We start from the raw sequence: 16,150 nt of genomic DNA, 5'->3' as shown, positions 1-16,150 counted from the left end.
CCATTTGAGAAGTTACACTGCAAAGACTATTCCAGCCAATAGTTTAAATGTAAAACGACACAACGTGAGCTAAGGTTTTTCTAGACTGTTGGGAGACTTAGAAATCTTTCTATTCTAACTACAATGAACCTCATTCACCAATCGTAAACAAACAACATTTAGCCACGTGATTCTCTATCGTTTCTATACAAATTACGTAATACACAATGGCATTCATGTGACTTTTTTTTTCATTGTTTTATCAATATTATCACCTGGCTAAATGCTGTTTGTTTACGATTGGTGAATGAGGTCCATTAGAACTAACAGAACACAATACGCAACTCTTCATATTGATAGTCTTTACCCCATTGTTCATTTTCGTAATTACATAGGTATTTCCAAAATGATTTGGGTATATATCCTTTCTTAACAAAGTATTCAACCGTGCGAGGCTCGGACATCTGGTACTATAAGTATATGTACACAAGGTTGTCATTGCCAGAAGTGGTGATGGATAGATGCACTCAACTATCTATTAAATGCTTCCTAATGACATGAGTCTAAAATAGCCTCTGGCTACCTGTCCAACTTCTGTCCTTCACGTGTGGCTCAGATATTGAGTCCTGCAGAACTGTTTTTACAAAGAGGAGAAATGGCGAAGATAAGTTACTAGCGCCTAAACCAGTAAGCTTCGGGCAAGCTACCCACCTAGGAGAAGAAAACCTCTAAATTCAAACCTCTGCTGCCTTGCGGCTATACCACGTCATGTAAAAACCTTAGAGAGTCAACACTAAGGAAAAGTCACGAGCCGGCGACCCTTAGGAAGTTAGTAGCGTTCAGTTCTACACCATGCGATGCCGCTGACCCTAAACTGTGTCAACACTTTCCTTGGATGTGTGAACGACATTGTCCCTACCACAGCTAATGACATACATCTTAGTTTCATGAGATGATCCATAGCCCATGACGGTGGCCGTAGTAGAATAATATATAAGAAATGTGCATATATCAGAAATATAGCCAACATTACCACATGACTGCTGCTTTTAGAATAGATATAAGCTCCGTATTATTTCTATAACTTTGATCGGTTGTTTCGGTGTCTAGTTGTTGCTCTCTCAGTACTGTAGCAAAAATGTAATCGTCTGGGAACTGGACCATATTCAGAAAAGGGTCGGATGCAATTAGATCAAGTTGAGATCTAAGCGCCAAGGACTCAACCTTACCCCAGTCATTGGAGAACTGGAGTTATCTTACCATAGTCATGCTGACCTAGAGATACCTTGCCTCTGTACATCCAGACCTGGAGATACTTTACCCCCATTCACTGCTGGCCAAGAGATACCGTACTTAGTCAGGGCCGACCTAGAGTTATATTGACCCAGTCACTTCAGACCTGGAGATACCTTACCCAAGTCACTGGTACTCCCACAATTTATTGAACGGACAAGAACTCGGGTCATACAGGTAGACAGTTCTGACCAAAATGTTTATCTTTGTTCAGGAAATCTGTTCCAATGTATAAAGCGTGGGTTGAATATAACACAAAAACTCGTAACACAATGTGAAATTACAAGGCTATTAAAATGTATTATACAACCTATGGAGGATCTGATTTCATAAAGATCAATAAGAAGGAAAAACAACAACATTAGAATTATTGGACAAGGTTTGACTACTGTCTTGAGAACAGTTTTTTAAGAAAAAGGGAAGTAACTGTAATAATTTTACATAATTCGTAAGAGACAACTCATTACTTCTCTCTAGCGTTTTCATCCAATGAGGAGCCACAATCGATTACTTTCGATCTAGTCCTTTTTTTATGCTTATGTTAAATACTGGAAACATTGAATTATAAATTAAGTAAAGGATTGTTGTATAATTGTTATATGATTGTTAAAACATTTGAGTTATGGAGCTTGGTGGCTTGAGTTGTAAAACACTTGACTTCTGAACTGTTGTTCTCGAGTTAAAATTTAGAGAAAATAGTGGCTTTAAGTATTCTATCCCAGAATACCCCAGAGTGAACCCGATTTCGACGGTTATCAAACAGTAGTTAGAAAAAGTAAAGTGGACGCGGCGGCTGAAAGGTTAAGCGCTTGGGTTCCGAACCAGGGATCCTGTCTGGGTTCGAATCTAGGTGAAGACTTGGATTTTCAATGCCGGGATTTTTAGGGCGCTCCTGAGTCCATCTTAATCTAATTAGTTGGGGAAAGTCAAGGCTTGAGGTCGTTGTGACATCATGCTCGTTAACCGTTGGCAGAAGAAACTGATGACCTTAACATCATCTGCCCTACAGATGGAAAGGTCTAAAAAGGGGAACCTAACTACCTTCCATAAAGATCCTAATGACTAAATGTCCGAAAGGGGTACTAAGTATGTATAATGTCTCATTTCGGATGGAAAAATGTCTGGTAGCACATGCCAATAGCTTTGGTTTAGGGAATCAGGTTATAGAGAGAAAGTGGCTGACAACAATTGGGGACATTGAACTTGATTAAAACAAAAAACAATAAAAGTTTCATCACAATTTATTTGATATCGCCATTAAATAAAACACCTGCATTATGTACACAACTTCAATAACGAACCATATTTCCATTTCCTCTTTATGTTTTCTTATAGCCGAACGTAAAACTGACAATCCTAGACAAAAACGTTTGTGCAAATAATTAAACTTTGTAAACATTACATTCTAAAATAAATATACATAAGAAATTTACATCATCTGCCTCGGAGGCCTCTACATCTGAAAGTGGGACTTGATATATACAACATGTGGAAAGAACAGTGTGATGTGTGACGTGTGGTGATGTGTGACGTGTGGTGATGTGTGATGTGGGGTGCATTAGTCATCCTCATCTTCTAGCTCTAAACTGTCTTCTTCGTCTTCTTCCTCCGTATTTTTTTTATTTTTCTTAACCCGACGATTATCTTCTGCGTCATGTCGGGTATGATGCCGTTTTCTAAAGAACAATATAGACGTCATGGCGGCGGCTAGCACCAAGATAAGAAGAACAGGGATCAATATAAATGTCAGTAAGTTGGAACTTTCCTCGGTAACTTCTTTGGCAGTTTCTTCTTTCCCTACAAATAGGGGGGAACAAAGAACATAAGTGTGATTTTAAAAATATAGAAAAACAGTGTGTTGAAATACAAACAAAATGAGAAAATAAAAAATTTATTAAAAAAAAAAAAAAAGAACTGAAGCGCATTAGAAAAAAAAAGAAAAGAAACAGAAAATCAACTGCAAAAAAAAACAGCAAAATGTAATAAAGAACAGAAAAAAAATTAAAGAAAAAACAACATTAAAATATACATGTTTTGAAAAGACAATAACTCCCTTATACAACTTGAAATAAAATAAAACATAGAATAAAATAATGAAAAGTATACAACGAAATCTCACGAAGGAGTGACTTGAATAGAGGTATTGTAAAAAATATTTTTCTTCAAACAAATTGATTTCCTTAAGCACTTTCCTGGCACAGTGGTTGGTGTATTGCCTTGAAAAGGCTGAGCAGGCTAACCATCGAGTACGAACTCAGGTCGTTTACCTTTTCTTTTGCATCAAAAAAGCGATCACCCAGATACCACCTTCCATCCGTCTCAACATTCCAAGTGGTGAAGACGAGTGATGGGATCCGAACGTACTGAGGAAGCTTTCAGCATAAACTAGCGCTCAACAAATACGATGGATACAACAAAGCTTTCAGCATAAACTAGCGCTCAACAAATACGATGGATACAACAAAGCTTTTAGCATGAACTAGCGCTCAACAAATACGATGGATACAACAAAGCTTTCAGCATAAACTAGCGCTCAACAAATACGATGGATACAACAAAGCTTTCAGCATAAACTAGCGCTCAATAAATACGATGGATACAACAAAGCTTTCAGCATAAACTAGCGCTCAACAAATACGATGGATACAACAAAGCTTTCAGCATAAACTAGCGCTCAACAAATACGATGGATACAACAAAGCTTTCAGCATAAACTAGCGCTCAACAAATACGAAGGATACAACAAAGCTTTCAGCATGAACTAGCGCTCAACAAATACGATGGATACAACAAAGCTTTCAGCATGAACTAGCGCTCAACAAATACGATGGATACAACAAAGCTTTCAGCATAAACTAGCGCTCAACAAATACGATGGATACAACAAAGCTTTCAGCATAAACTAGCGCTCAACAAATACGATGGATACAAGTTGATACAACAAAGCTTTCAGCATGAACTAGCTCTCAACAAATACGATGGATACAACAAAGCTTTCAGCATGAACTAGCGCTCAACAAATACGATGGATACAAGTTGATACAACAAAGCTTTCAGCATGAACTAGCTCTCAACAAATACGATGGATACAAGTTGATACAACAAAGCTTTCAGCATGAACTAGCGCTCAACCAATACGATGGATACAACAAAGCTTTCAGAATGAACTAGCGCTCAACAAATACGATGGATACAACAAAGCTTTCAGCATGAACTAGCGCTCAACAAAAACGATGGATACAACAAAGCTTTCAGCATTAACTAGCGCTCAACAAATACGATGGATACAACAAAGCTTTCAGCATGAACTAGCGCTCAACAAATACGAAGGATACAACAAAGCTTTCAGCATGAACTAGCGCTCAACAAATACGATGGATACAACAAAGCTTTCAGCATGAACTAGCGCTCAACAAATACGATGGATACAACAAAGCTTTCAGCATGAACTAGCGCTCAACAAATACGATGGATACAACAAAGCTTTCAGCATGAACTAGCGCTCAACAAATACGATGGATACAACAAAGCTTTCAGCATGAACTAGCGCTCAACAAATACGATGGATACAAGTTGATACAACAAAGCTTTCAGCATGAACTAGCGCTCAACAAATACGATGGATACAACAAAGCTTTCAGCATAAACTAGCGCTCAACCAATACGATGGATACAACAAAGCTTTCAGCATGAACTAGCGCGCAACAAATACGATGGATACAACAAAGCTTTCAGCATGAACTAGCGCTCAACAAATACGATGGATACAACAAAGCTTTCAGCATTAATTAGCGCTCAACAAATACGATGGATACAACAAAGCTTTCAGCATGAACTAGGGCTCAACAAATACGATGGATACAACAAAGCTTTCAGCATGAACTAGCGCTCAACAAATACGATGGATACAAGTTGATACAACAAAGCTTTCAGCATGAACTAGCGCTCAACAAATACGATGGATACAACAAAGCTTTTAGCATGAACTAGCGCTCAACAAATACGATGGATACAAGTTGATACAACAAAGCTTTCAGCATGAACTAGCGCTCAACAAATACGATGGATACAACAAAGCTTTCAGCATGAACTAGCGCTCAACAAATACGATGGATACAACAAAGCTTTCAGCATTAATTAGCGCTCAACAAATACGATGGATACAACAAAGCTTTCAGCATGAACTAGGGCTCAACAAATACGATGGATACAACAAAGCTTTCAGCATGAACTAGCGCTCAACAAATACGATGGATACAAGTTGATACAACAAAGCTTTCAGCATGAACTAGCGCTCAACAAATACGATGGATACAACAAAGCTTTCAGCATGAACTAGCGCTCAACAAATACGATGGATACAAGTTGATACAACAAAGCTTTCAGCATGAACTAGCTCTCAACAAATACGATGGATACAAGTTGATACAACAAAGCTTTCAGCATGAACTAGCGCTCAACCAATACGATGGATACAACAAAGCTTTCAGAATGAACTAGCGCTCAACAAATACGATGGATACAACAAAGCTTTCAGCATGAACTAGCGCTCAACAAATACGATGGATACAACTATCTGTTATTGCACAGATTTGTATTTGTTAGTCTAGATCAGTGGTTTTCAACCTTTTTACGGACTACCTCCCCCTTTTCGTACTTTTTGTTTAAAATCCGCCTCCAAGAAAAATACTAATAAAGAAGCGTGAGAAGACAAATTTGAATAAAATGTAATTTGTTTCTTAATTTTCATGCTGTCAAGAAGAGATCGTAAATTTTATAACTATTGTTCAAAAATGATATCAAATTACTTGCAGTGACTTCACACAAAATTTAATCTTAAATTAATATATATATATATATTATAACTGCTGAATTTACTAATAAAATTATGAAATTATTAAGCTGGGACTCTTGTGTATCCTTCAGTCTGATACTATTAGAAATGTCAAGGTTTAAATTAGCCAAAGCAAGGTGAAGGTCTCCTCTAGTGGCTACATCCAGTCGCTCCCTTTACTTATTGTGAGTAAAGCCCTATATCCAGTTTAACCTTGTAAGTTAATAGAAAAGCTAACAAATAATTCCATTTTTCGACCCCAGTTTTGGAATGTACAGGAACATGGATGTGCAGTCCTATCTCTGTTGTGCCTCCTGTGTTAACATTCTTTCTATCAAGACTTAACTTGTCAATCTATTTTTTTCATGTAACTTAATTTAAATATCAGAAACAGGTGTTTGAACATTGTCATTTATATTTAGATCTTTTAATTCATTGCATCCTAGAAGCGAAACATCATTTCTTCAAACAGCATTGTTAAGTGAATTGCATAGACACAGATGTCTTTAGGCAGTAATTCATTTGTCAACAAACAAGTTATGTGAGATTGTAAAACACTTAAAAATGCATTAAATAACTCAACAAAATAGAAATTGATTAAATCAATAAAAAGCCATCTCTTAGAGTCATAGTTTGGTTTTATTCATGTGTGTTAAATGTAAAACTATGTAAAACTAATCTTTTTATTTAGCCTTCTTTAAGTCATCGCAAACCAATGAATATTTCTATTTCCCCCCAAAAAAAATCAAAATTGTATTAAAATGCTTAACAAAACAAGCAATAAAACTCTCTTTCGAAATCCAACGATTCTCAGTATACATAAAGAATTGAACAGTTTGCTCATCATTTGTTTCACAAATCTGTTGAAAGATGCTTTGATTTACGACGTGGGTTGGTTTATTTACAGTGAGCTAAATATTACCATTTGTTTTTGTTTAGCGCAATTGCGTACTTTTAGCTTTCTCAACGCGCTATCACTTGTCTGGACCTATCATTTGTCTGGACCTATCATTTGTCTGGACCTATCACTTGTCTGAACCTATCACTTGTCTGGACCTATCACTTGTCTGGACCTATCACTTGTCTGGACCTATCACTTGTCTGAACCTATCACTTGTCTGGACCTATCACTTGTCTGGACCTATCACTTGTCTGGACCTATCACTTGTCTGGACCTATCACTTGTCTGAACCTATCACTTGTCTGGACCTATCACTTGTCTGGACCTATCACTTGTCTGGACCTATCACTTGTCTGGACCTATCACTTGTCTGAACCTATCACTTGTCTGGACCTATCACTTGTCTGGACCTATCACTTGTCTGAACCTATCACTTGTCTGGACCTATCACTTGTCTGGACCTATCACTTGTCTGGACCTATCACTTGTCTGGACCTATCACTTGTATCACTTGTCTGGACCTATCACTTGTCTGGACCTATCACTTGTATCACTTGTCTGGACCTATCACTTGTCTGGACCTATCACTTGTCTGGACCTATCACTTGTATCACTTGTCTGGACCTATCACTTGTCTGGACCTATCACTTGTATCACTTGTCTGGACCTATCACTTGTCTGGACCTATTACTTGTATCACTTGTCTGGACCTATCACTTGTATCATTTGTCTGGACCTATCACTTGTCTGGACCTATCACTTGTATCACTTGTCTGGACCTATCACTTGTCTGGACCTATCACTTGTCTGGACCTATCACTTGTATCACTTGTCTGGACCTATCACTTGTCTGAACCTATTACTTGTATCACTTGTCTGGACCTATCAATTGTCTGGACCTATCACTTGTATCACTTGTCTGGACCTATCACTTGTCTGGACCTATCACTTGTCTGGACCTATCACTTGTCTGGACCTATCACTTGTCTGGACCTATCACTTGTCTGGACCTATCACTTGTATCACTTGTCTGGACCTATCACTTGTCTGGACCTATCACTTGTCTGGACCTATCACTTGTATCACTTGTCTGGACCTATCACTTGTCTGGACCTATTACTTGTATCACTTGTCTGGACCTATCACTTGTATCACTTGTCTGGACCTATCACTTGTCTGGACCTATCACTTTTCTGGACCTATCACTTGTCTGGACCTATCACTTGTCTGGACCTATCACTTGTATCACTTGTCTGGACCTATCACTTGTCTGGACCTATCACTTGTATCACTTGTCTGGACCTATCACTTGTCTGGACCTATCACTTGTATCACTTGTCTGGACCTATCACTTGTCTGGACCTATCACTTGTCTGGACCTATCACTTGTATCACTTCTCTGGACCTATCACTTGTATCACTTGTCTGGACCTATCACTTGTATCACTTGTCTGGACCTATCACTTGTCTGGACCTATCACTTGTATCACTTGTCTGGACCTATCACTTGTCTGGACCTATCACTTGTCTGGACCTATCACTTGTATCACTTGTCTGGACCTATCACTTGTCTGGACCTATCACTTGTCTGGACCTATCACTTGTATCACTTGTCTGGACCTATCACTTGTCTGGACCTATCACTTTTCTGGACCTATCACTTGTCTGGACCTATCACTTGTCTGGACCTATCACTTGTATCACTTGTCTGGACCTATCACTTGTCTGGACCTATCACTTGTATCACTTGTCTGGACCTATCACTTGTCTGGACCTATCACTTGTATCACTTGTCTGGACCTATCACTTGTCTGGACCTATCACTTGTCTGGACCTATCACTTGTATCACTTCTCTGGACCTATCACTTGTATCACTTGTCTGGACCTATCACTTGTATCACTTGTCTGGACCTATCACTTGTCTGGACCTATCACTTGTATCACTTGTCTGGACCTATCACTTGTATCACTTGTCTGAACCTATCACTTGTCTGGACCTATCACTTGTCTGGATCTATCACTTGTATCACTTGTCTGGACCTATCACTTGTATCACTTGTCTGGACCTATCACTTGTCTGGACCTATCACTTGTATCACTTGTCTGGACCTATCACTTGTCTGGACCTATCACTTGTCTCGACCTATCACTTGTATTACTTGTCTGGACCTATCACTTGTCTGGACCTATTACTTGTATCACTTGTCTGGACCTATCACTTGTCTGGACCTATCACTTGTATCACTTGTCTGGACCTATCACTTGTCTGGACCTATCACTTGTATCACTTGTCTGGACCTATCACTTGTCTGGACCTATCACTTGTATCACTTGTCTGGACCTATCACTTGTCTGGACCTATCACTTGTCTGGACCTATCACTTGTATCACTTGTCTGGACCTATCACTTGTCTGGACCTATTACTTGTATCACTTGTCTGGACCTATCACTTGTATCACTTGTCTGGACCTATCACTTGTCTGGACCTATCACTTGTATCACTTGTCTGGACCTATCACTTGTCTGGACCTATCACTTGTATCACTTGTCTGGACCTATCACTTGTCTGGTCCTATCACTTTTCTGGACCTATCACTTGTCTGGACCTATCACTTGTCTGGACCTATCACTTGTATCACTTGTCTGGACCTATCACTTGTCTGGACCTATCACTTGTATCACTTGTCTGGACCTATCACTTGTCTGGACCTATCACTTGTCTGGACCTATCACTTGTATCACTTCTCTGGACCTATCACTTGTCTGGACCTATCACTTGTATCACTTGTCTGGACCTATCACTTGTCTGGACCTATCACTTGTATCACTTGTCTGGACCTATCACTTGTATCACTTGTCTGAACCTATCACTTGTCTGGACCTATCACTTGTCTGGATCTATCACTTGTATCACTTGTCTGGACCTATCACTTGTCTGGACCTATCACTTGTATCACTTGTCTGGACCTATCACTTGTCTGGACCTATCACTTGTCTGGACCTATCACTTGTATCACTTGTCTGGACCAGTTTGAAAAAAGGGAGGGGGGTGGCGAAGTAACCATTTATCCAATATTACCGTGATCGCTTTTTCAATACACAAAAAAAAACTCACTCAAGGTTTAAGCCTCCTGAAGGGAAATAATTCAACTTATACCACCACATCTGTCAGTACGAATTCTTTCCCTTGTTCGATACCAAACAAAATAATTGATTACCAATAGCAAATTAACTAATAAGTCATTTCCTATTTCAAAGTGATTCAAAAATGGGTGTTGGAGAAATAACGCGTACACAATTATTACCAGACAGACAGGGTGAGTTGATTTAAGCTTTGTACAAATTAAGAACAGCCTATTTTTTTTCTTGTTGTGACAGAACGCAGTGTCTGAATATATATATATATATATATGTTTCTCTGCTTTAACTATGAAATAGAGTTGTGTGCCTTAACTATAAACTACATCTCTTTACTGAATAGGTAAAGTTACGTTTCTATCACTCAGCCCATTGAGACACTTCCACGAGCTATTGGTCTAAACTACCCAGTGATCAGGCCTTCTCTAACGATGGGTCTGGCTGTAACACTTACCACATTCGGCGCCAGTAGCGTTTTCAGTGCAACCCTCATCACATAAACCACTCTGCTGCTCACACTTGTTATTTTTACAGAAGGGTTGACAGGCTGTAGGATGGTTGAGATAGTAGTTTAGATTGCAGTTTATGTACAGTACTTTAAAGATAGCAGTATATGTACGGTACTTTGAACAAGTAAGATAGCAGTATATGTACTTTCAACAGGTCATTGAGATAGTAGTGTTATGTACTTCGTGTTATGGAGTGTGTGTGTGTATGTGTTTCTTTGGTGACAGTGGGAAGAGGTCAGCAATTGGTTGTGAATGATGCAACATAGATGGCATTGTCGTCATTTGGTGTTATTTAGGGGAGACGACTCCAGGGCGTGAGACTGAAAGGTTGTGTTGTTGTAGTGAGTTAGATTTTTGTTAAAGAATAGCATTATTAAAGTCAAGTACAATTATTTTATTTCTTAACAAGTTGCTTTTGTCTATATATAATTTAAGTTATTTTAATATTATTTACAAGAAGTTATTCAAGTTATTTGAAGTTTTATATATTACGCCTACAACGGTTTAGTGGTCTACCAGCTATTTGATGCAACTAAACAACACGCGGTAACAGCACTCGAGATAAGCCAATAATGAGCAGTTTATGTGATTTAAACAAGTTGGTAGGATAGCAGTCTAAATACTGTAAACAAGTCAAAACTATAGCGCTCTAGGAACTTTTAAAAAGTCAAACGTTTTAGCAAGTAAAAGAAACTTAGAAAAGATAAATCAAACCAATATCTTCTTTTAAAACAAACCACTATAGAGTTAGTTTAGATCAGTGAGTCAGTGGACGAGCTAACTATGGCCTACCCTAGGAAGTAATATTTTAAATTTCAATTGATATGATTCACACTACTGTGTCTTTCAGCTGAATTCAAACGTGTACAAGCGCAATAATATCCGTGACATGCTTTTCAAACAAGCAGCTGCTAACTTCATGTTTTGTGTTTCTATGCTTCACTGCATATATTAAAGCTGCATAGTGTGAGCTTCTTCAAACATTGCCACTTTTAGTGTTGAATTCTAAAACGTCGTGATATTACAGATAAGCTGACATGGAATAGATAATTGTTTATAAATTGTAACAGAAAAAAAGCATGATGTCTCATTTGCAATGAAACCGTAGTCTCAAGTAGTTGACTTTAAATCTAAGCCTAGCAACACTCTTGGTGCATTCATGACCGACGAGGATAAAAAAAATAAACAGCAAAAGACCACAAAAAGATTTATTAGGCCAACAAAATCTGTTTCAAAAAAAATAAATTTCTCAGAAAGCTGCTAGTATTTTTGTCTCGTAAATATTAATCATATAAATAAATATATGACCTATGTGTAGATCAGCACTATATGGGTCGGAATATTAAAATGTGTTTAAAACTGTAAGTGTATTTAGACTAGCTGTAAGTGTATTTAGAAAAATGTCACATCTAGAATTCATTCCATTGAGTTTACACCACAGTTAATTCAAAAGATAAGTTCTCTAAAGTTCTACTCCATTACCAGGAACGAGGGTTCTGAAAGATACTACACAACAAATAATATTTGTACGAGACATTGATGACAATGTGTTGGTTAATGAGAAATTAATTCGATAATTAAAGGAAACAACAGAGACAGCATATATTTTTATTCATTTGTAGACGGTCTTAGAATTTTGAAAGTAGATAAATCATTACTACAATAGATGGAGCTCCAAAAGAGATTTTAGGGATACAGCTGGATTTGCTGGGATTTTAAATTTAAACTACTCCGAAAACCGTGTTATTAACCTACACTGCACTATAATTAGAGACATCGTCTGTGTAACTGTCTTTAATGTCATAGTAAGATATGGGCTTACTAATAACCATTTAGAGAAATCCTTAACTTTTTTGCAATTTGAATAGTCTGATGTGGTGTACTTCAAGAAAGTAAGAGGACTTAGTGAAGGATAGGACTTCGAGTAAGCTTGGGAACTGAATCACAAATGAGTATCTTCTTGTCAAGAGAAAACTGATCTTTGGAAAGTAAAATATTTGAAACTTCGGCAATATGTCGAGATTTTGGTTTCAAGATGAAAGAGTTCATTGTTTTATTTTGGGAAGTATGCGCTGCATTCTTCTTGGTGTTATGACATAATTTGTATGACGTCATTAACATTTTTTTGTGTGTGCCACGTCGTGACGTCAATTTACACTTTTTTTTTTTTTCGCCATTGTAAGCTTATTACAATAAGCTGTGTTTTTGGTCCAGAAAAGTTTATTGGTTTTTAAACTTGTGAACAGCCTTAAACGTATTGCCTTGGATCTAGTACTTGGTAGGGTATTTCGACTTTTTAACCCCTATTTAAGGTGAGGTTTTTATTATCACTAGTATATTTTCAATGTGGTTTTGATTCGTATTTCTAGTCTTTGATTTTTTTTTTTTCTATAGAGCGCCATTACTGGTTTAACATTGCTCGTTTTGGATTACCATAGCTGGTGTTGGCGTTGAATTTTCAGCATAGCATAGTCCGTGTCAGTCTTTGAGTCTTTTTCTCCAGTACAGGACTGCTAATACCAGTGGAGTATGATTTTTAAAAATTTGTATACCGCATTCTGAAAGGTGCTTAGATTGTTACTTATCAATGATATAACGTAAGTTTACATTAGATACATATCTGAAGTCTAGATATTGAAATAATTACTTTGAATGTAAATATATCATAGTCACAGTATTAAATTGATCATTTTATTTTCAATCCTCCTACACTGAGTTGATTACTTTATGTAGATGTATAGAGTGTCAGGGTGAGCACCACAAGTCGCAGAAAGTATGATGAGTGGTAAGTCTGCAAGTCTAAATATTCTCTTTCTTATGAGAAGGTACCTATTTCACATCTGCCGCCATAGTAGCCTGTAACACAACCATGCGTACACGGTACTGTAGGCTTTTTACAGATATCTTCATTGAGACAATGAGCGTCACATGCTAGAGAACAGAAGAAAAAAACAAACCAAAAATAATAGTATGACATCCAATACTCTTAAGCGAGCAATTCTTGTATATATTTATATTACCCGCGGGTCTTTATTTTCGTATCACTGTCGATATAGTCACTGAGAGTGTTTTGTAAACAATTAAACGAAATAATAATGTTATTAGTAAAGCGAATGCGTAAATGTAAAATAGTGTAAATTGAGCTATCAAAATAGCTAATCGACTTAAATCCATTTAAAAATAAAAACATTTGCTTGTAGGCCTACATTTATTTGATTAAAATTTAAAATGAATAGACTTAATTTTGTATGTTCATGTGTTAAAGTATAAAGTAGATCTTGAGTTAGACATAGATCTAGATCTAGACTAATGGACCTCATTCACCAATCGTAACAAACAACATTTAGCCACGTGATATTATTGATCAAACAATGAATAAAACGTATCACGTGACAGCCTTTATGGATTGCCTAATTTGTATAGAAGAGATAGAGAATCACGTGGCTAAATGTTGTTTGTTTACGATTGGTGAATGAGGTCCATAGGCTTGGATAGAGTTCATTATGTGCGTGAGTGAAGGCTTCGCTCTGCGCATGCGTAACCTTTTTTACTAGATGTACGCAATTTATATATGAAACTATTAGAATATATCTTAACAAGGTTTTCCAGCTTTAGCGAACGAATGTATGAAAAATGCTTTAGAACAGCGGTTCTCAACCTTTTAAGCTCGGCGACCCCTTTTTACAATACCCCACTCTGCCGCGACCCCCCCACACACACACACACATACATACAGCAATAGAAGAATAGACAATAACAATTCATATTTTCGATGGTCTTAGGCGACCCCGCGCAAATCATCAATCGACCCCCAAGGGGGTCGCGACCCACTATTTGAGAACCCCTGCTTTAGAAAAACAAAACTGAATGTTAATTTGATTAAAATATAAAATGATTCGACTATATTTAGTATGTTCATGTGTTCAAGTATAAATCTATATTTGCGTAGAGAGGTATTATCATCTTAGAGTTGAATTAGAATTTTAGACCTAGGAATTAAAAGATGTGTAACATTACGGTATTGTCTTATGGAATAATGTACGTCAGGAATCCTAAATTCGCAGATATGAATACGAATTTATATTAAAAAAATGGTTTTGAAACACAAATTTGAAGGTTAATTTTATTAAATAAAGAAATCAATGGACTATATTTTGTATTTTCATGTGTCAACGAAAAAAACTAACTGCGCAAAGTGTAGTTCTTAAAACTAGATCTAGATCCTTTCGATGTTTTCTCATGTAGACATGGGGAACACGGCCAGAATCGATGAAATTATAATGCTTTCTTAGAGTTGGTCAACTTTTTTTTTGAGGGTCTTAAGTTTGTTTAAGGGTGACAATATATACACTACAGTACCAGTTATTATCCAAGGAACATTTATGCCAAGTTTTATCAAGATTGGTCAAACGGTTTTGATTTCTATTCTTAACATACATACATACATACATACATACGCCTTACTTTCTACTTTATAGTATAGATATATAAATTTTCGAATACGACTCTAACGATATTTTTTTTTATTTTATGGTATTTGCATATTTATGGGGAAAAAAATCTCATTGGCCACATCGCGAAATAAAAAAAATATGTTGACCGTTATATTGGTTCGAAAATGTTTCATTCTCGAAAATATAATGTTGTGTAGAATGTTTAATGAATGAAAATTTTCCATGTAACATCAAAGGGAAAAAAACTTAACACCGTTTACGTCGCTGGCTTACAGCTGTACACTAAAACATTTCTTTGCAAACATGAACAAGTTGAATAGACCTAATGAAACATTTGCCCATCATCTTAGTGTAGGCTCCATTAGCCTTGTCATCAAAGTAAAAGCTGTCTACAAGGCTCTCCTCACTTTAAGTGTAAACACTTTATAAAGCTCTTAAAACACAGTAACTAAACATACCTCGGTAAATTTAATAATTTTTTTTCGTCCATAAATCTGATAGGTCAAGATTTCATTTCAAAGCAAATGACTAACTATTTCCAGTTAAGATAGTGTTATGTATTTCTGAATCTTCTGGCTAAATGTACTAGTAGGCACACAAATAAAAACACTGTAAAGAACTTGACAACTCAACTTTCAGCTTTATATAACTTTATTGACTATTAGCTATAACAATTCGTCATTGTAAAATGTAGCGTATACGTCTTACATCGACTGTATCGACTGTATCGGCTCAAGTCCACTCTCTTCTACTGTCTCGCACAGTAGACAACAGTAACGACGATTGTACTGACTCTTTTTACATGAACTCTCTGGTTTATATAGAGTCCCTAATCGCTTGTCTATTGTTGCAAAAACACTGCTAGTATCCTCTGGAACAACATGGGAGGAAACATCACATTCTGTCGTTGTTTATACATGTCGATTCCAGAGAACACCTGCTGCAGTGTCATCATGCCGGGGTCACACATAGTGACCTCTATCTGTCACTGTTCATTAGTAACTGCACCCTCCTTAGATCTGTTCGTCCCCTGGAACAAC

At 37.1% G+C, this 16,150-nt stretch overlaps 1 protein-coding gene across 2 annotated transcripts in view; it reads right to left on the bottom strand.

Annotated features, from left to right (window-relative positions):
- Positions 1–2,495: 2,495 nt before the first annotated feature.
- The window catches only part of LOC106051182 (uncharacterized), a 57,259-nt gene continuing 43,604 nt past the window's right edge, over positions 2,496–16,150 (bottom strand). For both annotated transcript variants that reach the window (XM_056011539.1, XM_056011540.1), the window contains 3 exons: positions 13,486–13,587; positions 10,602–10,694; positions 2,496–3,069 (listed from right to left, as the gene is read on the bottom strand). In XM_056011539.1, coding sequence (XP_055867514.1) covers positions 2,831–3,069; positions 10,602–10,694; positions 13,486–13,587 — 434 coding nt within the window. In that variant the 3' untranslated portion in view covers positions 2,496–2,830. The remainder of the gene's footprint in view (positions 3,070–10,601; positions 10,695–13,485; positions 13,588–16,150) is intronic.

Source organism: Biomphalaria glabrata, chromosome 14 (assembly GCF_947242115.1).
Source record: "Biomphalaria glabrata chromosome 14, xgBioGlab47.1, whole genome shotgun sequence".
Classification (NCBI taxonomy): Eukaryota; Metazoa; Mollusca; class Gastropoda; family Planorbidae; genus Biomphalaria; species Biomphalaria glabrata.
This window is presented reverse-complemented; position numbering and strand designations above follow the sequence as displayed.